The 27,110-nt window shown below is 46.7% G+C and overlaps 1 protein-coding gene across 1 annotated transcript in view; it reads right to left on the bottom strand.

Annotated features, from left to right (window-relative positions):
• Positions 1 to 27,110, bottom strand: part of QARS1 (glutaminyl-tRNA synthetase 1) — a 296,102-nt gene that overhangs the window by 38,808 nt on the left and 230,184 nt on the right. The window contains exon 19 of the mRNA XM_085624343.1: positions 409 to 513. Within this exon, the coding sequence (XP_085480469.1) occupies positions 409 to 513 (105 nt within the window). The remainder of the gene's footprint in view (positions 1 to 408; positions 514 to 27,110) is intronic.

The raw sequence follows: 27,110 nt of genomic DNA, 5'->3' as shown, positions 1-27,110 counted from the left end.
GTGATGAACGGGCTCCCTTAGTTTGATGCTTTCGATGCCAGCCGCAAACCATGCTTAGGGGAAGGAGCGTCGGGGCCAATGTGGTTTAAAGTAGCTGAGGCGTCTAGAAATATCAATGTATTAAGGCAACCAACACCAAAAGATGCACATCAGAGCATTTGAAACACTGCAAATGTAATAGTCTGTGCCCTTTAATGATGCTATTTATCTACTGCCTTCCTAATGCCATTAATTTACACCATTACAAACATCGCAACATTTGGAACCACGGAGTGGAGATGTTCTCTAACTTCACCTCACTGATTTGCAGTGAGGTTTTACACCGGAGGGATTCTATGGTAAAGGTGCTACAGACCAGTGATTAGAAGGTTAATGGAGGTGAACTAAAAAAGGACAAGTTCAGTTTACCTCTCTGAAGTCCGACTGCTCAATGAAGATCGAGGAAGAAAACGGGACTTTGTGGAAGCCTTTGGACTCATCTGCAGGGAAGTTTGGCACCGACACCTCCAGCACCTGTGTTTGGAAAGAGAAACAGTTGTTTGTTACTGGAAACTTGCGACTGTGAAGCAGCAACGCACATATCTGGTAATTTATTGTTTCGCGGGGATTCATTCTTGAACAGTGTTGATTGCCAGTTCACTATTATACACAAGCAAGCCTAACAAACTCAATTTGGAACACTTAGAAACACAACTAACATCCAGTACAGATCTGGAAACAAATTGTTAAAAAACGACCCGAGTGGCTACAGGAAGCTTTTGACATCCTGATACCACTCAAAGCCACACAACAGAAGAAAAGAAAAAAGGCACCTTGGAGAAATATAGAGATTAAAGACCTTAAACAAAAAATTAGAAAGCTGAAACGTGCTTGGCTCAAAACAAGAGTTAAACAAGACAAACTGCACCTAAAGAAAATTAACAGATTATACAAGTCAGCTATCAAAAAAGCAAAGAAAAGGTACTATTCAGACAGAATTCAAAATGTATAATGTGCAAATAAAGAATTCTGTAAAATACTCAATGAATTTCGTAAACCAAATTGCCTAGAAGGAACTCATCCCATTACTCAAGATTTTACAGACAAACTGGCAAATCATTACACGGACAAAGCAGACACGTTGGACTCATTCCTAAACCGGAGACAAAGCACCAGCACTGACGCTTTTCCAAAACAATCCACAAATACTCTAACCCAGCCTCTCTGTTCCTTCCAACACATCTCACACGATTAATTTATGGACTTGGTCAAAGCAATCAGGCCGGTTGGCAGTCCTTCTGACCCGTGTCCACCGCAAACTTTCAGGACAATTCTTTTAACAACTTCTGCTGCCACTCCAGTAAAAAGAATCATCAACGATTCCTTAACTACCGGAATATTTCCAGAAGAACTCAAAAAGTCATACATATGCCCGTTACTGAAGAAAACAAACTTAGACCGCTGAACCCTGACAACTACAGACCCCTCACAAATGAACCTTTCCTGGGCAAACTGATAGAAAGAGCAGCGTTCGCCCAGATGTCACAATTCATTGAAGATAATGCCATACTTTCAGACTTCCAAGCAGGATTCCGTCCAGGGAGAGGCACAGAATCTGGCCTCCTTGCCATGTTAGACGACCTGAACACAGTTGACCGCAACGGGGTTGCTGCGCTACTCCTCTTGGACCTCTCGGCTGCCTTTGACACGGTTGACCATGACACTCTGAAACAGACTCTACGAAGCCGGCATAGAGGGAACTGCTCTAGACTCGATCGTGTCCTACCTTTGAAACAGAACTAATGTCATCCATACCCCACCTTTCTCGTCCAAACCGTACTCCACAAAAGCAGGGGTCCCTCAAGGCTCAATCATCTCACCCATGCTTTACAACATCTACATGAAGTCATTACCAGTACAGATCAATCACTTTCACCTCATGTGCTATAACTATGCACATGACACATATACTCCAACTGGAATATCCAAAGACATTGGAAACTCGCCAATTTTCAGTGGTCTCAGAGCCGTGGATTAATGGATGACTTGGAGCCATCATGGCCTGATGAACTGGGATCACCACCTAAAGTATCGAAGGAAGTAAGAAATCTCGGAATGACCATGGACTCCAAGCTATCAATGAATGCCCAAGTGGGCAAACTAGCAAGATCAAGATTTGTCACTATAAAAACTCTGCGACAAATTTTCCCCCATTTGGGATTTCTACACAAGGTCCAAGCTACCATCTCCCTTGTTCTGCCCAAACAAGATTAAGCCAATAGCCTCTACCGCGGATCACCTTTAACGACCTTGAAAAGATTACAACAGATTCAGAACTCGGCTGACAGACTACTCTTGCATATCAAACCGTGAGACCACATCTCACCTGCCTTGAAAGCCCTGCATTAGTTACCGGTTGCCAGAAGATCCACGTTAAAGCCGCTTTGTATCACCCACAAAGGGATACATGGAATGGGACCGCTCTTAATCAGGAATGAAATCACCAAACACATTCAACAGTGGAACCTCCACTCTAGTGTGGCACCTGGCCTCAAAATCCCAAGATACGAGAAAAAAACCATGGGTGGCATATCTTTCTCTGTTGAAGCAGCCAAACTGTAGAACTCTTTACCCCCAACATAAGATCCACGGACAACCACCTTCTCTTCAAAAAAACTACTCAAGAATTGGCTTTTCCCCACACAAGCACCATACGCAAACAGAAATATACAGCATATCTCTATATATATATATAAGCATTTATTTGTACTATAGATATGTACCTATCTTTGTCTATTGCTTTGTATAAACCTGTAGACTAATTATGTTAAAAAATAAAATACATTTTTAAGTACAACACTTGAAAACCAGAGTTTATCTAATGCATCTATAATCTACATATACTTACTTCCTTTATGCCTCTATGTACCTTACATGTACTTTGATCTATATACTTATTACTTTTCTCCTAAAAAGGCACATTCAATGCACTACCCAATTTCTCATCCTATACCTCTATCAATATCTTTAATCTACACATACTTACCTCTTTTATGCATCTCTACACTTTCCATGTACTTCTGGATCTATATATTTAATACTTTTTTCTAATTCAGCATATCCAATGCACTGCCCTATCTACACCCTATACCTCTCTCAATTTATCTTCTACCCAAACTTTGACTCATCACAAACTTCTTTCTACAACTCTTTCCAATGCACTACCCCATTTCTCACTCTGTACCTCTATCAAAATATCCTCTACATCCCAAAATTGTTATCCTTACGGCTTTTATCCCTCCACTTTCCTTATCAATCAAAACACTGACTAACATGTCCACTACTCAAATTTCACTATACTAATTCACCATTAAACCTTTATGGGTTCAGGAGTAGCGGGCTCCTTGCCAAAAAAGTGCTTCGACACCTCGTCAGGGATAGTAAGCGTTATATAAATGCAATTACAATACATTAGTAACTGGCCACAATCCTCCAGAAATGAGCACACAACGCACACAGTCATTTCAATGATCCTTTCGTAAGTCATCTGAACCTGGAACATGCACAAATACTAATATTTTACGCTATTTACTCCTCAAACGAAGGGGACGGGGACGTTCAGATCTACCTCAATACTTGTGTAGTGCACAACATGTGAGTGCTTCTTCCCACTCACTGCTGGGGTAAAGCTTCCGCAGTAGCCGGAGGATTTTTTGCGAATTACTATCATTGTACACGACTTGCCAGCTCTGGGTCCCATCAAGATGCTGACCCACGATTTTCAGGAAGCAGGGAGGTAGCAGAGTGCTGCTTTATCCTGCAGTGCTGGGACCTAGGCAGTGCTCATGCTCAAAAACTTTGCAGACCTTCTCTTTTCTTTGGGCCAACCATGAGCTCTCGTGCTCAGATGATGCTAAATCAACAACATCTAACCCACTGTCATCTATGTGATACACCCCAAGCTGGAGGGCGGTTATGGAGCTGCAGAGGAGAAGAGTTCAATGACGCCTCCAGATCCGCCACACCATACGGATGCCACAAGCACGGAACTGTCGGGTTGACCCACTCTGAACCCCCTCCCCCCCGTCTATCACCAGTTGTTGCATCTGAGCTTTGCTAGTGATCTCCCACCCCCTCCCCCCAATCTCTGTTGAGGGAAAAAGGAATAGCTTCAGTGCCAAAGAGGGCAGGAGGAGAGCAGTTAGTTTTCTAAGAGAGGCAGATACGCTTCTTTGAGCATTTCACTGTGGAACTATAGACCACTCATCTGAATCCCTGGATCAGAGATTCCCAAACTGTGGGTGGCAACCTACCCGATTTTCGATGGATCACAAAAGTCCAAGCACTAAATAAAGATGCCTTTAAATTCTGTATTCGTCATGTTACATTTACTGTGCTTCCAAGACAGAGGTCAGATGTTGGGCTAGATCTGCTTACAAGTTGCGGCTTATTTTTTCAAACATGGGGATTAGTGTCTACAAACTCCTCTCACTTTGTCGGAGAAAGAAAGGTAAAGGGAATCATGTGACAATCCTGCTGGGGTGCAGTGTGTGTGTGAAAGGAAAGACAGTAGGATGTCATGTTTTGTAGCACAAAACAAAATGTACATGCCTCTAAATGAATTTTACACATTCAACAGTTAGGCTAGCAAAAAGGAATATGCTACTTACCAGTATGCATCTGTTCTTGGCATGTAGAGCTGCAGATCTACACACTTGTGCATAGATCGCCATCTAGTGTTGGGCCCGGATGTTTGCAGTTTGTTTTTTCTCTTGGAAAGTCTTTGGAACTCACGAGGTCGGTGACTCCTCCTTTGGATCGTATTGCGCATGGGCTTCGGCTCCATCCTCAGATTGTTTTTCGCCAGCAGGGAAAGATGGAGCGTAGTAGTAACAGTGAAGATGCCCATGTGTGTGCTATCTAAATAAGATAAACTGGAACAGATGAAGGTAGCCGGGTGGGCATGTGTAGATCTGCAGCTCTACATGCCAAGAACAGATGCATACTGGTAAGTAGCATATTCCGTTCGAGGCATATGAGCTGCAGATTACACACTTGTGCATAGATTATATAGCAGTACCCACCGTTAGCGGCGACCACCCGTATCTGTAGCAGTGGTTTGAAATAATGTTTTGAGTACAGGCTGGCCCACACTAGCTTCAGGCTTAGTTTGCACATCTACACAATAGTGTTTGGTGAAAGTGTGCGGTGTTGACCATGTAGCTGCTTTGCAGATATCATCTAATGGGATGTTCCCTAAGAATGCCATGGAAGCCCCTATTTTTCGTGTAGAATGGGCTTTCGGGGGAATGGATAGCGTTCGCTTTGCTTTATGGTAGCAGATTTGAATGCATTTTACAATCCACCTAGCTATCCCTGATTTTGAGATGGGGTTACGAAAGATTGTGTTCTCTGAATGTAGTAGAGTAAGGCTCGTTTCACATCCAGTGTGTGAAGAGCCCTTTCTGCAATGGTCTGTGGTTGCGAGAAAAAAAATTGTAGTTCTACTGTTTGGTTTAGGTGAAAAAGAGAAATGACTTTAGGGAGGAATTTTGGGTTGGTACGGAGAACAACTTTGTTACGGTGCATTTGGAGAAAGGGTTCTTGGATGGTAAGTGCTTGTATCTCACTGACCCTTCTAAGGGAAGTGATGGCTACAAGAAAAGCGGTTTTCCAAGTTAGGAACTGTAGTTCGCATTTATGGAGAGGTTCGAAGGGAGGCCCCATTAGCCTTGTGAGAACGATATTTAAGTTCCACACAGGTGAGGGTGGCACTCTGGGGGGAATTATTCTTTTAAGGCCTTCCATGAAGGCTTTAATGGCAGGTACTCTGAAGAGTGAGAGATGTTGCCTGTTTTGTAGGTAAGCTGCAATTGCTGCGAGGTGTAGCCTAATGGACGTATAGGCTAGATTGCACCTTTGTAGGTGGAGTAAGTAGCCTATTATGTGTTGAATGGACACGTCCAGTGGATTGATGGTGTTATGGCAATAAACAACAAAACGTTTCCACTTGGCGGCGTAGCACGCTCTAGTGGTATGTCTTCTAGCTTCTCTGATGACGTTCATACAGTCAGGGGGAAGATTTAGGTACCCGAGTTCTAAGATTTCAGGAGCCAGATGGAAAGGTTGAGCTGCGCTGGGTCCAGGTGTCTGATCTCTCCATGGTTCTGGGTTAAGAGGTGTGGAGAGAGGTGTAGTTTTTGGTGCGGTACTACAGATAGTTCCAGCAGTGTGGTATACCACGGTTGTCTGGCCCACGTTGGAGCTACTAGGATTAGTGTGAGGGAGTGTTGTTGTAGTTTGCGCACCACTAAAGGAATGAGTGGGAGAGGCGGAAAAGCGTACGCAAATTTGCCTGACCAGTTTATCCATATCGCATTTCCTTTGAACAATGGGTGTGGGTATCTGGCGGCGACGCTTGGGCATTTGGCGTTTGTGGGTGGCGAAGAGGCCTATCTGTGGATGCCCCCACATTTGAAAGTATGGGTGAAGAACTTGCGGGTGAAGCTCCCATTCGTGGATCTTTGGTGTCTGCCTGCTGAGCAGATCTGCCACTGTGTTTTAGACTCCTGGGACATGCTGAGCTAGGAGAAAGATTTTCTGGGATATCGCCTATCTCCATATGCTCTGTGCTAGGTGAGAGAGCTGTGGAGAGTGTGTGCCGCCTTGTTTTTGGATATAATACATGGCTGTCATGTTGTCTGTTCGGATCAGGACTGCCTTGCCTGAAATTTGAGTTTGGAAAGATTTTAGGGCTAAGAAGATTGCTAGTAACTCCAGATGGTTGATATGGAGTAACTTTTGTTGAGGTGTCCACTTGCCCTGTGTGGTGAGATGTAATAGATGAGCTCCCCAGCCGGAGAGCGATGCGTCCGTTGTCAGTACTATTTGAGGAACCGGGTCCAGGAACGGTCGACCTTTGGAAAGGTTTGTGGTGTTCCACCACTGCAGAGAGCGATGGGTGCGACCGTCTACCAACACCAGATCTGTTAATTGACCCTGGGCCTGGTTCCATTGTTGCGCTAAGCACTCTTGGAGAGGACCCATCTGGAGTCTTGCGTGAGGGACTATGAAAATGCAAGAGGCCATCATCCCTATTAGTTGCATAAACACTCGAGCTGGAAGGGAGTGTTGTAGTGCGAACTTTGCGCGTAGAGCTTGAATACTTGCAATCCTGGCCGGATTGGGGTAGGCTAGTGCTCTTGAGGTGTCTATGGTGGCACCGAGGTATTGTTTTATGTGGGATGGTTGGAGATGGGACTTCTGGTGGTTTACTGTGAAGCCCAGCTGGTGGAGTAATTGAATGGTGGTAGATGTGTGCTGAACACACTGATTGTACGACCCGGCTTTTATTAGCCAGTCGTCTAAGTATGGGAAGACGTGGATGTGTTGTCTTCGTAAATGTGCTGCTACCACTGCTAGGCACTTGGTGAATACCCTTGGCGCTGTTGTGACTCCGAACGGGAGCACCTTGAATTGGAAGTGTTGTCCGTCCACTACAAATCTGAGGTACTTGCGGTGACCTTTGTGCACCGGAATGTGAACATACGCGTCTTTTAGATCTAGGGTGGTCAAAAAGTCGTTTTCGGAGAGGAGCGGAAGTACCTGCTGAAGCGTTACCATATGAAAATGGTCGGAGTGTATGTATGTGTTTAGGGGCCGGAGATCTAGGATGGGCCGCAGAGTCTCGTCCCTTTTTGGTATGAGAAAATATAGGGAGTAGACTCCCATCTTTTGTTGGTAGGAACGGGTTCTATTGCCTGTATTTGTAGGAGGGAGACTACCTCCTGCTTTAGGAGTATTAAATGTTCTTGTGACATTGGGCGCTGCCTGGAATGTTTGGTGGGGGGGGGGGGGGTAGAAATTAGTTCTAGGCAGTAGCCTGATTGAATTATTTGTGACACCCATTTGTCTGAGGTGATGGTAGCCCAGACAGGAAGGAAATGTTGGAGTCTGCCCCGACCGGAGTGGAATGGTCTAGGGGGAGAAGTCATTGGGTAGGCGTTGTGGCAGAGCGGGCGTGGTTTGTTTTGCCTCTGCCTTTATTATTGTTACCCATATAGCCGCCTCTTTGATAACCCCTCGTGAAGGTGGACTGAGTGGGGGATTTGTACGAGGTGGACGCGGTATCTGAAGAGTAGCCTCTGGATGTACTGCGAAAGGAAGAGCGGCGAAAGGAGCGTCTGGGAGGGTGTGACTGTAAGGCTCCTATGGACCTCGCTGTATCTGTATCTTTCTTCATTTTTTCTAGGGCCTCATCTACCTTTGGGCCAAATAGATGTTCCTGGTCAAAGGGATGGTTAAGGACGGAGGCTTGTACCTCCGGTTTAAAACCTGATATTCTCAGCCAAGCATGGCGACTGAGGAGGACGCTTGTATTGATGGCCCTGAAAGCTGTGTCTGCTGCATCTAAGGCACAGCGTATAGAGGTGTTTGTGATAGTCTTACCCTCTTGAATTAGTTTGTTGGCCCTAGCGTTATATTTCTCAGGGAGGTGGTGCATTATGCTCTCTAACTCGTCATAATGTGCCCTGTCATATCTGGCCAATAGGGCTTGAGTATTGGCGATACGCCACATATTGGCTGCTTGTGACGCAGTGCTTTTCCCTGATGCGTCCAGTAGCTTTGACTCTTTGTCAGGTGGTGGTGCTGCGCCCGACGCCTGGGAATTTGCCCTTTTACGTGCAGTGGATACAACGAGTCTAGTGGCGCTGGCCCTCTGATGTAGGAGGGATCTGTAGGGGCAGCTTTGTATTTTTTCCTCGATGCGCGGGTTAATGACCCTGGCTCCAACTGGGTCCTTAAAAACCTCTGGCGCATGCTTTACCACTCCTTTAAGCATAGGTAATATGGAGGTAGACCTATGTGTGGTGTCGAAGAGGAAATCTTCCACCACGGGGTCGGTATGCAAGTCTACGCCGTGATAGTGTGCTGCCCTTTGTAGTAGGTGGTGGAACCCCAATGAGTCCTCTGGTGAAGATGGCCTGGAGGGGTAAAGGTCATCTTGTGGGACGTTGGGGATATCAGGTATATTGTAGTCGTCCCATGGGTCTGGGGATCCTGTAGGAGTGGGGTCCCCTGCGGGTAGGTCCTGGGGGTCATCCCCTATGTCATCATATGGGTCCCCGTGATCATCATCTTGTGGAGAAGGGGTGGGAGAACGATGAGGTTGGGGTGGAGAAGGCAGGGGGGTGGAGGTGGAGAAGGTGGAGGAGGTATTCTGAACGGGGAGGTAGCAGAGTCCTTCCTTTTTGGAGGCGGAGCAGGCTTCTCCAAATGTCTCTTTTTGGAAGAAAGTGTCAAATGTCCAGTTTTTGGATCCTGATCCGGTGTAAATAAGTCCGGTGAGGCTGGTCTGTCAGTCGGCGCCGAAGGAATCGGGGCCGTTGGCTTTTTAGTTTGGAACCTGGTTTGGGAACCTCCGGACGCTTGGTCGGCACCGAGATGGATTTCGGCCTCGAAGTGTCGGTGGCCTTGTGTGCTTTGGTCGGCACCGAAGGTGTTGTCGGTGCCGAAGAGCTGGGTTTCGACCCCGAATGCTTCGGTGCGGAGCTCGGTGTCGATATGGGGATCGGCTTCTTTTTCAGCACCGAAGCGTGTTTATCGGTGCCGGGAGTAGGCTGGCTTGAGCCCGAGCCGCCGGAAGGCTTGCTTGGCTTCTTCACCGGGCCCGAAGGTGTCGAGGCCCTCTTCGGTGTACTGCTCTGGAGCATCGATGCCTTCTCCGAAGAGGTCGCCCGGAATAGTCGTCGAGGAGTGCGCCATAGTTCTTCTGGCTCTTCGGTCCCGAATAGTCTTTTTGGACCGGAAGGACTTGCACGCCGGACAGTCTCGAGCCTCGTGTTCAGGCGAGAGGCAGAGATTGCATACCTCGTGGAGATCGGTGTGGGGGAATTTGGACCCACATCGAGGGCACTTTTTAAATGGAGTCCTTTCCATTAGCCAGGACCGAAGCTTGGAGAAGCCCGAAGGCCGCCGTCGACGACTGGAACTGAAGGTATGTGCCGATGAGAAGGCGCGTTGAGTGGGGGAGATCGCGATCGAAACAATACCGCGGTTTAAGGTGAGGATTGCGCGTCGACCGTCGAACTGGAAGCTATTTGGAACCAGAGCGCGAAGATCACATCAGAGCCCGATGGCAGAAAAAAACAATCTGAGGATGGAGCCGAAGCCCATGTGCAATACGATCCAAAGGAGGAGTCACCGACCTCGTGACTTCCAAAGACTTTCCAAGAGGAAAAACAAACTGCAAACATCCGGGCCCAACACCAGATGGCGATCTATGCACAAGTGTGTAATCTGCAGCTAATATGCCTCGAACAGAAGCATATTGTTTTGTAACTCTGAAGTGTGATGGAAGCAAAGATTTTAACAGAATCACAAGAAATGAAGACTGTACTTGTTGATGCACAAACAACAAATATTCACTGTACCCAGATTTTCACATGTGTGCAGTATAGTTCTAGTAGTAAAACTAGGTCTGTGCAAATTAACTGCCACTTCAATGGAAAATGTGGTATCTGTAAATGATGGTGCGCTACCACACGATGCCTTAGTTACTTCAACAAAAATCACCCACCTGTTGTCCATTAAAGCTAGCTAACGTTTGTAGTTCTAAAAAGGGGGTTGTGGGTCCAAAACGTTTGGGAAGCACTGCCTAGATTCAAAAGGAGGGCCTTTCAAAGTTCAAATAATCAAAAAAGACTGAAAGCTGGACCAAGGTGCTCAAGTCTGAAGATCATTCCTAGATTGTATATTTTAGTTTAACTTTTTACACTGCGTCCTGCAAAGCATGCAATCCACGTGGGTGCTCAGTCTTAAGATTATTCTATACATGGATATTTTAATTTAACTTTTTACAATGCATCCTAAAGCATGGAGCCCACGGGGTGCGAGACGTGAGGCTGCTGACCCCGCTGCCTGGATCATCATGTGCCCATGGGCAATAGAAGTCTAGGCAGGGCTGGCTGCTACCAATGGCGATAGGAAGCTAGGTGGAGAAGCCTAGCTAGGCATGACCTCATCTGCCACTAATACATGAACAGCATCATACAAATTATTCTCCCTTGATGGTAACTTGTACCGGAAGCTTCAGCCTTATCTGATGCAAAATGTAGTATATTGAACTGAAAGTGTGTAAGTGTTAAACTGTTCTTATGTAAAGTGCGCCGTTACATGCCTGGGCACCAAATACTGAATAATTACCAGACCTCTGGCATGTCTTCCCTCAACCATCAATAACCGTTGCACTGACCATGAGAGTTGCAGGGATCAACAATAGTAACAAACTAAGTCATCTGGCTTTGTTTAAAGATTTTATTCTGTGTCAAGAACAAGGTTGCCGATTGATTAATGATGGAATGCGATACAGACGCCTCCCTTTATGGCGAACTGTTGGGCAGTCAGATGTAAAAAATAAAACCTGCCAGGAGTAACCCAAGTCTACATACAGAGCTACAGACCTTGCCTTGTGTGTGTAGCTGTGAGAAGTTGATCTGCTTAAAAACCCACTCACAGCGATCACCTGGACAGCATGTCGAAGCGTAGCTCTGCTAGGTCTAGATGTGAAATACTACCAATTCAAGTTTTCGGCAGCTGTAAAAAGGTCATTGACGAGAAACCTTTAAGGCTCGACAATGTCACAACTGAATCAATTCTCATTAATGTGCAAATCAAATTCTCTGCCATAGCCCAATGTGCACTTGCCTGGGACATGCTCTACAGGCAGCATTAACCAATTGCCACACCTCTTAGAAAAGGCACTCTGAGTGGTTGGACTAAGAAAGGAAGCAGAGAGTCATGTTAATCTTCATCAAAATATAGATTTCCTAAAGAACAAGTATAAAATATTCCAGAGGAAGTGATATTGTTCCAATTAAATCCCACTGTTCAATAGAAAACAACAATCTTGGATACGAAGATCTTCAGAGTACGCAGCAGCACAGATGGATGGCACCCATCACCACCTCTTTCAAAGAGTCGGACAGGCGTCTCAGCGTAGGACCAAGGCCCTGGACTGGAAAAGTGCAGTTTAAGCAGTCCTGTGCAGAACAGAGGCATCCTTTAACTACTTTTGCTTGAATTTATGGGTGACTTCCAAGTTAAAACTATGCAAACATACCAACGTTCTGAAATTCTGAAGAATGGGCAGCAGTGGATGAAGCAAAAATGCAAAAAGTTAATTAATTCAATAAGGTTTTAAAAGGTCTTGCTCTTTGTCTTAGTGCCAGCTGAAGACGCCACTCACTTTCGAGCGAGAGAGTTTTATCCTCGGAAGTATGCTAGATGTTAAATCATGCTAAATCAATCCCTTGAATAATGAGCATTGGAAGCAAAGAGCTAGACTCTAAAAAAAATTAATAAAAAAATATATATATATATATATATATATATATATATATATATATATATATATATATATATCATCAAAACCAACGTTCCAAATAAGTGCACTCTCAGAAACACAAAAACTCCGTACCAAGGTGAAATCGCCGTTTATTCACAACGCGTTTCGCTCGCCCTCGAGCTTGATCACGTGAATGTAGGCTACCGAATGGCAATGCAGTTAAATAGAAAACAGTCATAGAAAGATGGACTAGTGTGCTGGGTGCAGCGGACATCTTGTAACGGTGTAAATTCACTTTAAAGAACTGTCCCCAACATCGTCTCATAAAACAAAATATCTTAGCATTTGGCGCTGCAAGTTGTCACAAAGACTGACTAAATTGAACAATGGAACCACAATTCCTGTAAACTCAAACTTAACAAATGGCACAAACTTAAAGGGAACACCAACATGAGTACAGCACAGGTGACCCCAGTTGATAGTAACAAAGATCTCAACATTGATGACATCGACACACTCAACACCATGATCGCCTTAGAACAAGGGAATGATAACAACGAGCAAGATCTTACTCCCACCCAAATGTTGGTCGAACTTGACATTACCACTGATGCATCTACAGTTACTCACTTTAAACCCAAGTCCAACTTTTTGCCCATGACAGCACACGACAACATTGACACATTCCATGAATGTGTAAGTAAAGCACTTAACGAATTCAGATTCAAGAGTCACAGTAACCAATTCAAAAGGGACTCTAACCTTTCTTTCAAGCAGAGACAGGCCCTTAAATCGTTGATGGAAGACAAAAACATCATTATCCGCCCAGCGGACAAAGGGGGCAATATTGTCATTTTAGATCGCGAACAATACATCAACGAAGCTTGTAGACAGCTGAGCGATGACAAGTTTTACGAAAAAGTCAGTACAGACAGGTACAATAACAGCATTCTGGCCATCTGGGATCTTTTGGAAAGCTGGAAAAACAAGGGCATTTTGACCTGGGAAGAATATGGATATCTGAAAAGGGATTTCCCCACCCTCCCTGTCCTGTATCTTCTTCCGAAGATACATAAGGACCTCAAAATGCCCCCAGGGAGACCCATTGTCTCTTCCAGAGGCAGCGTGACAGAATGTATCTCCAAGTACATAGATCATTTTTTGAGGGAGTATGTGGTGACTCTCCCGAGCTACATCCGTGACACCAAGGACTTCCTCAAAAAAATCGACAACTTCACATGGAACAGTGAGCTCCTCATGATCACACTCGATGTACACAGCCTCTATACCATTATCAATCACCAGCAAGGTTGGGAGGCGTGTAAGCATTATTTGAAGGATAGGCCCATCAGGTTCCGTGATCATACCTCAATGATCATAGACATGACAGAATTCTGTCTGTTGAATAATATATTCATGTTTGACGGTTCTCGGTTTCGCCAAACCACAGGTACCGCGATGGGTTCGTGCTTTGCTCCCAGCTTCGCCAATCTTTTCATGGGGAGCTGGGAGGAAACCGTTCGATCCCATCCGGGTCTCATCTCGGATTAAAACGGAATAGCTCCAGAACCTGTGATTTTGAATTGGCATCTAGGGAATGTGTAAACAGATTTCGTATCCGAGGATATGGACAGGCATTACTGGAGAAAACACTCAATAAAGTTAGGGGAATCCCTAGACAACACTTGCTAGAAGAGAAGACGGTTATAAGGAAAGACTCCGTCGATTCACATGAAGGTAAATTTAGAATGATCACGACATACTCTGCAGAGTCCAATTTCTTGAAAAAGATGCTAAATGAAAATTGGCACATTTTGAAAAGTGATGCTATTATAGGGGAGGACATTCCTGATTATCCAATGATAACCTTTAAAAAGGCGAGGTCATTAAAGGATAGATTGGTTAACAGTCATTTAACTAAACAATCATCACAGCAGGGCACTTTGAAACACATGCAAGGTTTCTTTCCGTGCGGTAAGTGTAAGGCTTGTTCTAACAGCCATAGAGTTCTCAATTACACTATACCTAATGTGAATCTGAAAAGGCCCATTAAAAAGTTCTTAACCTGCAGTACCCCCTATGCAGTCTACTGTCTCGTCTGCCCGTGTGGCCTACTGTACATAGGCAGCACCATTCACTCCTTGAAAATCAGAATATTAGAACACAGGAGGGCGATATTGAAAGGAGATGCCTCATACCCTGTAGCGAGACATTATGAAGAAAAACATCCAAATTGTAAGAATGTTTTACAGTTTTTTGGTCTAGACTTTGTCCCAGAAAATATTAGAGGTGGCGACCGCCTGAAGAAACTGCGGAGGTTAGAATCACGTTACATTATTGACCTTCAGTCTAAGTTTCCGTCAGGTCTTAACAGTAATGAAGAGTTGTCAGTGCATTTGGGAAATTAATATGCTTGTCTGGATATTTAATGGAGGCTCTATGAACTTTGTCTTCTGATTGTAGCAACCTGCTGTTGTGAGCTTCTTCGATTACCCCTTTGCTGTTTGTGTTGAGACGAGATTCATTGTATTGTATATAAAATTAATGAGTTTTGACAGCCAGTGCAAGCCGATACACGGCATTATCAAGTGCAACGCCGATACACGGCTTAATCATGAACAGAGGTGGTGAGGCGGCCATCTTTTAGTGACACACTAATTGTGTGTTTAATCTATATTATTTGGTGCGGTATACACTCCAAGTGAATATTGTAGCCACAGGATTAACTCTGTTAATTTGGGACCGCCCTCACATTTACGTGTATATATTGTATTTATTGCATAATTTGCACTGTATACATGTACATAGGTACATTACAAGATGGCGCCAGTAATTCCACTGACACTTTACGCTGTCCTCTGTCTATGTCTACTATGTTGTGACACGTGGAGATGGATATGTATAAAATATGGCGTTTCTCGATGTGCCGTTAACACCGAGGAAGGCAGACCGCCGAAACGCGTCTGTTCCGGAAATAAAGACCTGTTGCCACGCCACCCGTGAGTGCTTGCATTCTTTACATTTGAAAGGATTTGGAGCGTAAATATATATATATATATACATATATATATACACATATATACATACATACACATATAATATATATATATTTTTTTTAAACACGGGGGACTGGCAACAAATGTTTTTCCGAGACTTCCTTTCCTTCCCACAGGAAAATGAAACGAATATGCTGCTTACCAGTATGCATCTGTTCTTGGCATGTAGGGCTGCTGACATTCATATCTGTGCATAGATCGCCGCCTAGTGTTGGGTCCGGATGATTGCACATTGTTGTCCTGGAAGAGTCTTCGAAGTATCACGAGATAGGTGGCTCCTCCCCTGGACTACAGTGCGCATGGGCATCCCCTCCATCCTTAGATTGTTTTTCGCCATTGTGGCATAGATGGAGTGTAATACAGTGAATGATGACCATGCTAACTCGTAATTACTGAATGCTACAGCTGCTACAGGCGCCGGGTAGGAGGGTGGGCGATATGAATGTCAGCAGCCCTACATGCCAAGAACAGATGCATACTGGTAAGTAGCATATTCGGTTCGAGGCATGTGGGCTGCTGAATTCATATCTGTGCATAGATTATATAGCAGTCCCTCCCTTTAGCAGCAGCTGCCCGTGCCAGCTGCAGCAGTCTGAAAAAGAGTTTTGAGAACAGCCTGTCCTACAGCTGCCTGCTGTCTTGAGTGTACATCTACACAGTAGTGCTTGGTAAATGTATGTATAGTGGACCATGTGGCTGCTCTACATATCTCCTCTAGAGGAATATTTCCCAGGAAAGCCATGGAGGCCCCTAACTTTCGTGTGGAGTGGGCTCTCGGAGGAATTGTTAGTGTGCGCTTAGCTTTTTCATAGCAAATCTGTATACACTTAACGATCCGCCTAGCTATTCCAGCTTTGGAAATGGGGTTGCCTTTGTGCTGTGGAGAAAAGGCAACAAACAGTTGTTTTGTCTTCCTGAAATTCTGTGTTCTGTCAATATAGTACATGAGAGCTCTTTTGATATCAAGTGTGTGGAGCATTCTCTCTGCTACATTCTCAGGATTAGGATAAAACACTGGTAGTTCTATGGATTGGTTCATATGGAACTGCGAAATTACCTTGGGCATGAAAGTAGGGTTGGTGCGTAGTACGACCCTGTTGGCATGAACCTGTATAAATGGCTCTTGAATGGTTAGTGCCTGAAGTTCACTAACTCTTCTTAGTGAAGTAATGGCAACTAGGAAAGCTACTTTCCACGTTAGAAATTGAATCTCACAAGAGTGTAGAGGTTCAAAAGGTGGTCCCATCAGTCTGGTGAGGACCACATTTAGGTTCCAGACTGGTGAAGGTGGGTGTGTAGGAGGAATCACACGTTTGAGTCCCTCCAAGAAAGCTTTGATGGCAGGCACTTTGAACAGTGAGAGGTGCTGCCTGTTCTGAAGGTAAGCTGCCAGTGCGGTTAAATGTATACGGATAGAATTGTATGCTAGATTGCATCGGTATAAGTGTAATAGATAACAGATAATGTTTTGAGTTGATGCATCCAGCGGATTGATGTCATTTTTTACAATAAATGACAAATCTTTTCCACTTAGCCGCATAGCAGGCTCTGGTAGTGGGTTTCCTTGCCTCCTTGATGATATTCATACATTCTGGAGGCAAGTTTAGGTAGCCAAATTCTAAGATCTCAGGAGCCAGATCACCAGGTTCAGCTGTTGCGGATCTGGGTGCTGAACCTCGCCATGGCTCTGAGTTAAAAGCGTGGGTGTTAGCCGTAGTCTTTGATGCGGTACCACGGAGAGTTCCAGAAACGTGGCGTACCATGGCTGGCGTGCCCACATTGGAGCAACCAGGATGAGCGTCATCGAGTGTTGCCTCAGTTTGCGTGCCACCAGCGGTATTAATGGTGCTGGGGGAAAAGCGTACGCAAATCTGCCTGACCAGTTCATCCATATCGCATTGCCCTGCGACTGTGGATGTGGGAACCTGGCGGCATAGTTTTGGCATTTTGCGTTTTCCTTTGTGGCGAATAGGTATCTCTGGATGACCCCACCGTTGGAAGTACGGTTGGAGTACTGATGGATGTAGCTCCCACTCGTGTATTTGGTGGCTGTGTCTGCTGAGCAGATCCGCCATCTGGTTGTCCTTGCCCGGGAGGTGTTCCGCCATGAGGAAGATGTTCCTCTGAATGGCCCACTTCCACATGCTCTGAGCCAGATGAGACAACTGTGGGGAGTGTGTTCCTCCCTGCTTTTGTATGTAGTACATGGCGGTCATGTTGTCCGTCCGGATCAACACTACTTTGTTGCACAAGTGTACTTTGAATGCCTTCATTGCAAGGAAGATTGCCATGAGTTCCAGAAGGTTGATGTGCATTCTCCTTTGCTGTGTCGTCCATAGTCCCTGCACTGTGTAATTGAGTACATGAGCTCCCCATCCCTGGAGAGAGGCGTCCGCTGTCAGTATGATTTGTGGGACAGGCTCTTGGAACGGTCGGCCCTTGCAAAGGTTTTGTGGATTCCACCAATGCAGAGAGTTGTATGCCCGACCGCTCACCAACACTAGGTCTTTCAACTGTCCTTGAGCCTGATTCCACTGACGTGCCAAGCACTCCTGAAGCGGGCGCATATGTAATCTCGCGTGCGGGACTATGAAGATGCAGGAGGCCATCATGCCTATCAACTGCATAAACACTCGTGCCGGTAGTGAGTGTTGAGGTTTGAACTTTTTTATGAGCAACTGCATGCTGTTGATCCTCACTGAATTGGGCTGTGCCTTGGCTGCCAGAGTGTCTATGGTCGCGCATAGGTACTGCTGTACGTGGGAGGGTTGAAGGTGGGACTTTGGATAATTCAGTGAGAATCCCAGGCTGTGAAGAAGGTGAATGGTGTGGGATATGTGGTTGGCACAGTGCTGGGCTGACTTTCCCTGGATAAGCCAGTCGTCCAGATAAGGATAGACATGTATGTGCTGTCTCCTTAAGTGTGCCGCCACTGTTGCCAGGCACTTGGTGAACACTCTGGGTGCCGTTGTTACTCCGAAAGGGAGGACTTTGAACTGGTAATATTGATCTTGAATAGTGAACCTGAGATACTTTCTGTGTGATGGGTGTATGGGTATATGGAAATACGCATCTTTGAGATCTAGTGTTGCGAGAGTCTCCCTGACTGAGTAACGGCAGCACCTGTTGCAAGGTGAGCATGTGAAAATGCTCTGACAGAATGTAACGGTTTAGAGGCCTTAAATCCAGTATGGGTCTGAGATACCCGTCCTTTTTGGGGATCAGAAAATACAGTGAGTACACTCCTGATCCCGGTTCTTCTGCAGGCACGAGTTCTATGGCTCCTTTTTGGAGCATACTGAGAACTTCCTGGTGGAATAAGTGCAAGTGCTCTGCGGACATAGGACGGTGTCTTGGTGGTATGTTTGGTGCAGCGGATGTAAGCTCCAGACAATAACCGTACTGGATAATGTCTCTCACCCACCTGTCTGTTGTGATGGATTTCCAGACCGGCAGGAACTCTTGGGAGTCTCCCCCCGACAGGTGTTATGTGGTCGGGGGGCAGTGACAAGGAGTCACTGTTTGTTGGTGGCGGAGGACCTGGAGCTGTTGTTCCCTCGGCCTCTGCCTTTGACGTTGTTTCCACGGTATCCACCTCTATTATTCTTATTATAGGTGGTCTGTGAACCTCCTTTAGTGTACTGCGACTGTTGGGAGTTTTGGTTTTTAGATGGTCCTCTGTCGCTAGAGCAGTGGTCTTCAAACTTTTTGATGTCGAGACCCCCTTGTGAAAGCTTTTTAGGCGTAAGGACCCCTTCTGACAAAAATTTCTAGAAACTGCTTCTCCTCATCATCAACATCTATCGACAACCATAAATGCCCCTGTTAGATCTGACATCTTTTGGCATGTTTCCCCTGTTTTTTCCTTTCTGACCTCCTAGTTTTGACTCTGTTTTTGCTGGTTCAGTGTCTATGTGCACCTTCTCACTGCTGTTCAGTGTTAAAGTGCAAGTTCTCCTATTGTAAATTGTATTATGGATTGGTGTTTCCATGCCTAGCATATTTGACTTACTAGTAAGTCCCTAGTAAAGTGCACTGAGGGTGCCAGGGCCTGTAAATCAAATGCTGATGGTGGGCCTGCAGTACTGATTGTGCCACTTACCCATGCAGCCCTGAAAAAGGTTATCAGACCTGCCACTGCAGTGTCTGCGCGGTTTGTAACTGCAATGTCGACCTGGCAAGTGCACCCAATTGCTAGGCCCTAATCTTCACTTTTCTTACATGCAAGTCACCCCCTCAGGTAAGCCCATGATACCCCTGTGGGCAGGGTGCTATGTATATTTAAGGTAGGACATGCATCTGGGTACCGCCTCTGAAACCGTGGTTTCAGTTGCCACAGAGGGGGGAAAGCAACCAACTCCGTCACTGACTCCGCCGTTGGCTCCGTGTCCTGAAAGCACTGCAGAGGGCATGATGCATCTTGCACCGCAAGCCTGGTCTCACTAACAACGGCCGCCAAGCTGCTGCTTGCACCGTGACCTGTGGCCTCTGCACTCCGCACCGTCTCGCTTCACTTCGCCGCCCTGGTCTCACTGACGCCATTGCTCACTTCGACAACCATGACTGCACCATGGCTTGGGGACACTGCTCATAAGTCTTGTGACACACTGCCCCATCCCACACCACAATCCGGACCGGCCGATGCCAGCTCCCCGCAAAGTGCATATTTTTAAGTACTGTATGTTGGATTTTTATCGTTTTGGTCTTGTTTTGAATATATAAAGTGTTGGATATTTTTCTAAACTGGTGTGGTGTCCTTCTGTAGTGTTTTCACTGTATTACTGTTGGTTATGTGCAAATCCTTTCCATACTGCCTCTGGAATAAGCCTGACTGCTCGTGCCAAGCTACCGAGGGGATGAGCAGGGGTTATTTCAGTAGTGTATCCCTCTTACCCTGACTAGAAGGAAGGGTCCCTACTTGGACAAAGGTGCAAAACATTGCCAACTAGAGACCCCCATTTCTGACTGTGAGAAGTTGGTCTGGTATATGCTGTCCACTAGTTATAGTGGGCACCCTGTACCAGTCCAAACAACCCCTTATTGTGGATAGGTTAAAGACAACCTTTATTGAAAGCTATCCTAGTGGTAGCTATGGAGAGCAGCCTTCAGGCTAAGTCTTGAAGGAATGTAAAGCAGCTTGTTTTACCAGTCTATAATCTCTTGAATGGCTAAATGAAAGACAACCACACCAGGTATATAAATGAAATATATGTATTTATTTCTAAACACACCCTCCTAGTCTCTTTCTGGCTAATCAGCCGTCATCAGCCAGGCTAGCTTGCATCCAGTGGCAAAGTGAGCAAGGAACCACCCAAGGTAGTGACACAGGGGACCCACGGGGGCCGTGTGCAGTGTGAGAACACAACCGCGAGCTCCCGTTAGCTTCTATGGGAAAAGTCGCGGTTAGATTTTTAAAGTTTAAGGACACTTAGGGAACAACTAGGAACAAACCCTTTTGGACTTAGAGGTGTGTAGGGCCAACACCCACGGGAGCACCAGAGTACTCGAGTTACCTCACCCAGGGGAGCCGGGTGCATAGGTGTCAAATGGTGTCGCGTCGCGTCTTCGTTTTCAGTGGGAGCTGGCGAAGAAGTGCTGCTGCCGGGAAAATGCGAAGTGTCCGAAGAGATCCAAGCCTGGATCGAAGATGAGAAGAACCTGAAAGCAGAGGGGACAGAGTCTGGGTCACTTGCCAGTAACCAGGGGCACAATAGAAATATGCCCATGGATGTCGGGTGCTTCAGGTGAGTTGACTGGAAGCTTGTCTCTTCCGCCACGAGGACCAGGAGGCGTCGACGATGACCAGGGAGCTGGATTCGAGCTGTGCCATGAAGGAAGTCGAGTACTGCAGCGTTGGTGCCCCCATTGGACACAGCGAGCCTTGGCAACAGCACCCCACGCAGGAAGAGAACAATGGGTTCTGTGTGGACCACCAAGGTCCGAGGAACTCCCCCAGCGAGGAGGAGTGAGGGCACTTCTGGAGCAACCAGGAAAGCCCAAAGAAAATCAGAGTTGCCTTCTCAGGGACCCACAAGTCGACAGACAAGGGATCGCGAAGGTATCTCGAGCTGAATCACAAGATGGCGGCCCACGGGTCACTCGGAGTGGGTAGGCCAGCAGTCTTCAGTGGATTCTCTGCTCGGGGTCTGGGCTACAAGTAACCCTACGCACAACTTTGAGAGTTGTCAGGAAGGTGATGCACTTGCAAATGTGCACGGTGTCCAGGGGTTCCGGTTCCACGTCACCCACAACAACTACGGGTCTCAGCTTTGCTGGAGACTCGGGCCAGCCTCGGGGAAGTCTGGAAATCCACCTCTGGTGTTGCAAAGTCGTCGGTGTCCGGCGGGAGCTTCAAAGATGCAAACTGGACAGATGCTTTGTTGGTCCCTGCCAAGCAGGGGAGTCCCTCCTTGACTCCAAGGGAGATTATTCAGCCTTCTAATCTGTAGTAGAAAGTCGAAGGTCCAGGATTCAGTTGCAGAGCTTCGTCCAGGGATATATCCAAAGTCCTGTTGCCAGGGGTTCCTTACTTATACCTAAGGAAGGGGTTGGACTAGCTCTAGGGACCCACCTATGGGAGGGTTTGGAAAGAGGGGTGGCTACACCCATTTCCTTTGTCCAGTTTCCGCCACAGCAGCGGCTGGAAGCCCCTGAACCGGTTTGAGCTGGACTATGCACAGGGACACCAAATGTGCCCCCAGCGCAGGACTTCAAAGCACTCTGAGAGTGCTCCCACCCAGCCCCAATACACATCAGCCTGTGTGGGAGGTAGTTACACCTCCCTGTGACAGGAAACCTATTGTCCAGGCCTCCCCTGCCGGAGATTCGGTCAGCAGCAGGAGGCCAGACTTGGGTCTGTGGCGGCAGCATCCATTTTGTGATGCCAGGGCTCAGTTAAGCTGGTACCGGGTAAACCAGTGCTGTCATGTCTCTCCCTCTAGAAGGGTGGGATCCTACTCCCACACCAGTTACTGGTGTGGGGGTAGAATTCCAAGGTGCTTGACACCAAACACAACATGTTTCCGTGCAGCCAACCCAAAGTTAGCATTTACCGTGAGGTTATAATGCACTTAAGAATATATGGACAGGCTGCACCACAGACAGCATCAGAGGATAGACTCTGAATGCTGCAGAGGGGCTCTGCTCATGCAGGGGCACCCTCTCACATGAAAAACATGCACTCTGCCTACAGAATTGATAAGGCCTGCCATAGGAGTGACTTATAGGTCTATATGTGTGTGTATATGAAGTGATACAGGTAACCTATATCACAGTAAGGGGTGCATGCACCACCTTACTCAGGCTGCAGTAGCATACCTGTGGTGTCATTTTGAAGGGCTTCCCAGGGGTGGCATAATGCATGCTTCAGCCTCTGGTAGGCCTCTGGGTTACCTATGCCCTCGGTACACAGCATATCATATACTAGGGACTTATAAGGGCACTCCAGAATCCAATCTGTGATGTACCTAATGTACATGGAATCCATTTTAGAGAGGAAGCAGCTAGACTGGGGTCCTGAATAGCAGAGCCCCAGCCAGACTAAAGTCGAAAAACAGTGAAACATCAGCAAAAAGTGTTGGTAAGCATAAAAAGCAGATCTTACTCTCCTACACTGACAGCCCACAATTACCACAGCAAATAATTTTTACGGTGGGGAAATGATATTAAACAGTGTTTAGCAAACCAAAGGTCATTGAGCGTAGGGGTGTAGCAAAAAGGTTTATCTAACAACAAAGGGCCTCATTTATGAGGAATTGATATAGGGCAGCGCTCCAAGTCTTCTTGCGGCGCTGCCCTATGCCAATGTTAAAGGGCAGGAATGCAATGTATTTATGAAATACGTGCATTCCAGTGCTTTTCCCTTCACAAATTGCTGCCTAGCACCAGTGTAGGCAGGATTGTTTTTGTACGGGAAAAGGCACCTTCCTTCACCAAAACAATCCTGAGGGGCGTTTTCCTATTTCTATGTGAGCTGCGTAAAGCAGCACACATGGAAAGAGGAGTAAACAAGGAGATATGAAAAAATTCTCCTCGTTACACCTCCACTGGAGAGGCGTCAGTTTATGGAGCTGCCCCAGGTTAACATGATTTTGTAAATATGGGTCAGCATCAAAATCCATGGGCTTTGTGAGGGAACCCCATGCAATGCTCATGGAACACCTCCTTGAGGCAGAGTAAGGCAACCCAGTGACTTGCGCTGCTATGTCTTACTCCTTATCAATGAGCCAATGAAAAGCCACGCAAGGTGACTTTGCTCTGCCTTATAGGTATGGTTGAGATGCTTGCGCCACCGTAGCATCAAAAAAAGTGATGCTCTGGTGATGCAAGCCTCTCACAAATAAGCCCAAAATATTCTATACGTTTTTTAGGTCTTTCACCTTCAGGTATCAACTAGGCCTGGGCTAAATTTCCGTTCCGCTCGCGGAAATTGCGATAATTTGACATTTTCGCGTTCCGCGGAGAGCGCGAAAATGTCAAAATTTCCGCATTCCGCAGCTTAGCGATAATTTGTTTCTTGCTCGCGCTGTAAAATAATACATTCTCGCGCGCGCGATCGCCTTACCTGAATCCCCGAGTTCTCTACGAGATGTTGGATTGTTGGTAGCCATTTGCGCTGTCTCGCGACAGTTCGCGCCCGCAGTAATGTCATTGGTCGCGCGATCACGTCTTTCTTCTCGCAATCATGCACCGCGAGAAGAGTGAAAACAAGATGGCCGCGCCCGCGAGCAACCGCATGGGTAAGTTGGCAAGCCACGACCACGCAGAAAATACCGCGAACGGGCGGGAAAAAAACTTCTGCATCTTCGCGATATTTCCGCGTGTTTGCGGAGATTTTTTACATTTTCGCGATAATTTGCGAAAGTCACTTTCGGAAATTCCGCCCACCCCTAGTATCAACATATGCACTGTGATTATGTAAGTCAATTTTTTATACTTGCATTACACACAGGGTAAGATAGAATGCAGCAAAATGTGCAAATAGTTTTACAATGAAATGGTGCTTTCAAAATGTAGGTTTTAGTAATACCAGAGCGTAGTTTTACATAACTGTCCCATCAACACCTCTTTAGGGGCACTAAGGGTTGTTTAAATGCAGTTAAAATTAAAATCAAGAACTTCCCAGCCCAGTTGTTAACTCTGTGCATTTCCAATCAAAAAAACACATCTTTGTCTTCACAATAAGCCAGGACTGCTCCTAAGCATCGTTTACACAGATTAACAGATAAGGCACATTTGCCTTTCATTCCGGCAAGCAGCTGATAACGATCTCAATTAGCTGTCCCAGGACGGCTGTCTGTTTGCAGGGACAAGTGAAGCTGGGGAATCTGCGACCCCCTTCCTAGGACTCCACGACCCCCCTGGGGGTCGCGCCCCACAGTTTGAAGAACTCTGCGCTAGACTGACGAAAGGACCCACTCCGAAACTGCTGTGATTGCAGAGCCCCCATAGACTTCGCAGTCTATCTTTTTTGAACTTTTCTAGGGTGGTGTCAACTTCGGGGCCAAAGAGGGAGTCAGGGTTGACAGGTTGATTGAGTATAGTTGTCTGTATCTCTGGTTTGAATCCCGAGATTCTTAACCAAGCATGCCTTCTTAACATGACGCTGGTGTTGATAGCCCTAGCTGCAGTGTCCGCTACGTTAAGAGCGCACTTAATGGAAGCGTTGCTTATGAGCTTCCCTTCTCTAATAAGCGACTCTGCTCCTTCCTTATACTGATCTGGGAGGTGCTGTAGCAGTGTCTCTAGGGTATCATAATGCGCCCTGTCGTATCGAGCCAGAAGTGCCCGAGTGTTGGCAATTCTCCAGATGTTAGCTGCCTGTGCAGCAACTCTTTTTCCTGATGTTTCCAAGACCTTAGACTCCTTGTCAGGGGGAGGAGCATCACCCGTTGTCTGTGAATTGGCTCTCTTCCAAGCATTGGACACCACCAACGAGTCCAAAGGCAACTGGCCTCTTATGTAGGTAGGGTCCACAGGAGCTGGACGATACTTTGTCAATCCTAGGGTTTAGTACTCTCGCCCTTGTGGTCTCCTTAAAAATGTCATTAGCCGGTTTTAGGACCCCCTTCAGCATGGGCAGAGTCTTAACAGATCTTTCTGAGGTAGAGAAGGTATCCATCAGAAAATCATCCTCAATAGGATCAGTGTGGAGCTGTACATCATGATTTTTAGCTGCTCTCTCAATCAAGGCATTGAAAGCAGCAGTATCCTCAGTAGGAGATGTTTTTACCACATATGCCTGTGTGTCTGGAGCAGTTTGTGGGTCCCCTGTACCAGTATTGTCCACCCAAGGTTGGTTTTGATCTTCAGGGTCAGTGTCCACAGGATAAGTGTCCTCAACATCACCAGCATCCCCTGCATCCACATCAAATTGTGTGGGTGAGAATGACTGGGGCTCCTGGTCATAATAGTGAACATGTTCTACCAGAACTGGTGATGTGGCCCTCTTTTTCTTCAATGGAATTTTGTATGGCTCCATTGATTTCTCTGGCAGTATCTTTCTTTTATATACTTTAAGTCTACCAGTCTCCGCATTGATAAACTGCCTTGGCTCCTCATCTTCCTGAGGTACTTTGACAGCTCTCTGTCCCATTGGCATTTCTGTTGGTGCTTCAACAATTTTTTGGGTCGACCCGTTTTTGCGGCTCGGGACCAGTCTTTACTTCGAACATTTTCGGTCGTACTGCCGGTGGTAGTCCGAATTTTATGTGCGTGGACGCGATGTGAACTGTGCTGACCGTCTTCGGCTGCGGGGGTGCTTTTGCGCCGAGCATGGAAGCCGTGTCGTGGATGCGGAGTAACGACTCCGACACCTTCTTGTTTAGGAAGGGAGACGGTGTTCCTTCGATACCCTTGTTGACGTGGCATCTAACCCCGAACCAGACGCCGTGTTCTCGACACGAGGACTGGGATAGGTTGGCTCTCGCGGGTCGCTCTGTATTTCTGTGTCGACCATCCTCGGCGCCGATTTTTTCGGGTCGGCAACCTTGACCTTGGTCTTTGGCGCCGCCTTCGGTTCGACGTCCCCATGAGATCTCTTGGCGTCGACGGCCTTCTTTTGTGTTTTCGGCTCCGAGGGCTTCGAGGCCTTGTTGCCGATGAGACTCTTTCACTTTCGGTTTCGAGTTAGGTGCCTTTGCCTTCAGTTTCGATTTCGTTTGATCGAATGATGGCGCTTTCGATATCGATGGCTCTTTAGGGTAGTTCGACGCCGGGCCTTTGTGCGGGGCTGTAGACCGAGAGGAATGATCTTGGGTAAGGCCTTGTGGCGATCCCTCGACCTGAGCCTTATCGAGTGCCTCTTTGGGCCCTGTACCGACATGTGGGCCTAGCTCATCTTCCGAGCCATCCTCCTCGGCCCCAAGGGCCTCTTCGTCGTCTCCTACCTCTTCGACGACATCATCTTCCTCTTCATCTACTATACGCTCGTCTTCGGTATCATAGTCGGATTCTCGCTCCGAAGCCGGATCCGATAGCTCCCCCTGAACTTCAAGGTCCACGACCTCTTCATCTTCGGTCCCGAATATGTTGTCCGGGTTTGGCGTCGCTTTCTGCGCCTCGAGCTGAGCTGCTCGACGAATGCGAAGGGTCTTCTTCGATCGAAACCTGGAACACGCCATACAGGTGGCTTCGTCGTGGTTTGGAGAGAGACACTTGTTGCACACTGGGTGCACGTCAAAACGAGCATACTTAGCGTTGCAAAGAGGGCAACGCTTAAAGGGGCTATT

Source organism: Triturus cristatus, chromosome 9 (assembly GCF_964204655.1).
Source record: "Triturus cristatus chromosome 9, aTriCri1.1, whole genome shotgun sequence".
In the NCBI taxonomy this organism is placed as follows: Eukaryota; Metazoa; Chordata; class Amphibia; order Caudata; family Salamandridae; genus Triturus; species Triturus cristatus.
Note: the sequence above shows the minus strand (reverse complement) of the source record. Positions and strands in the feature narration are given on the sequence as shown.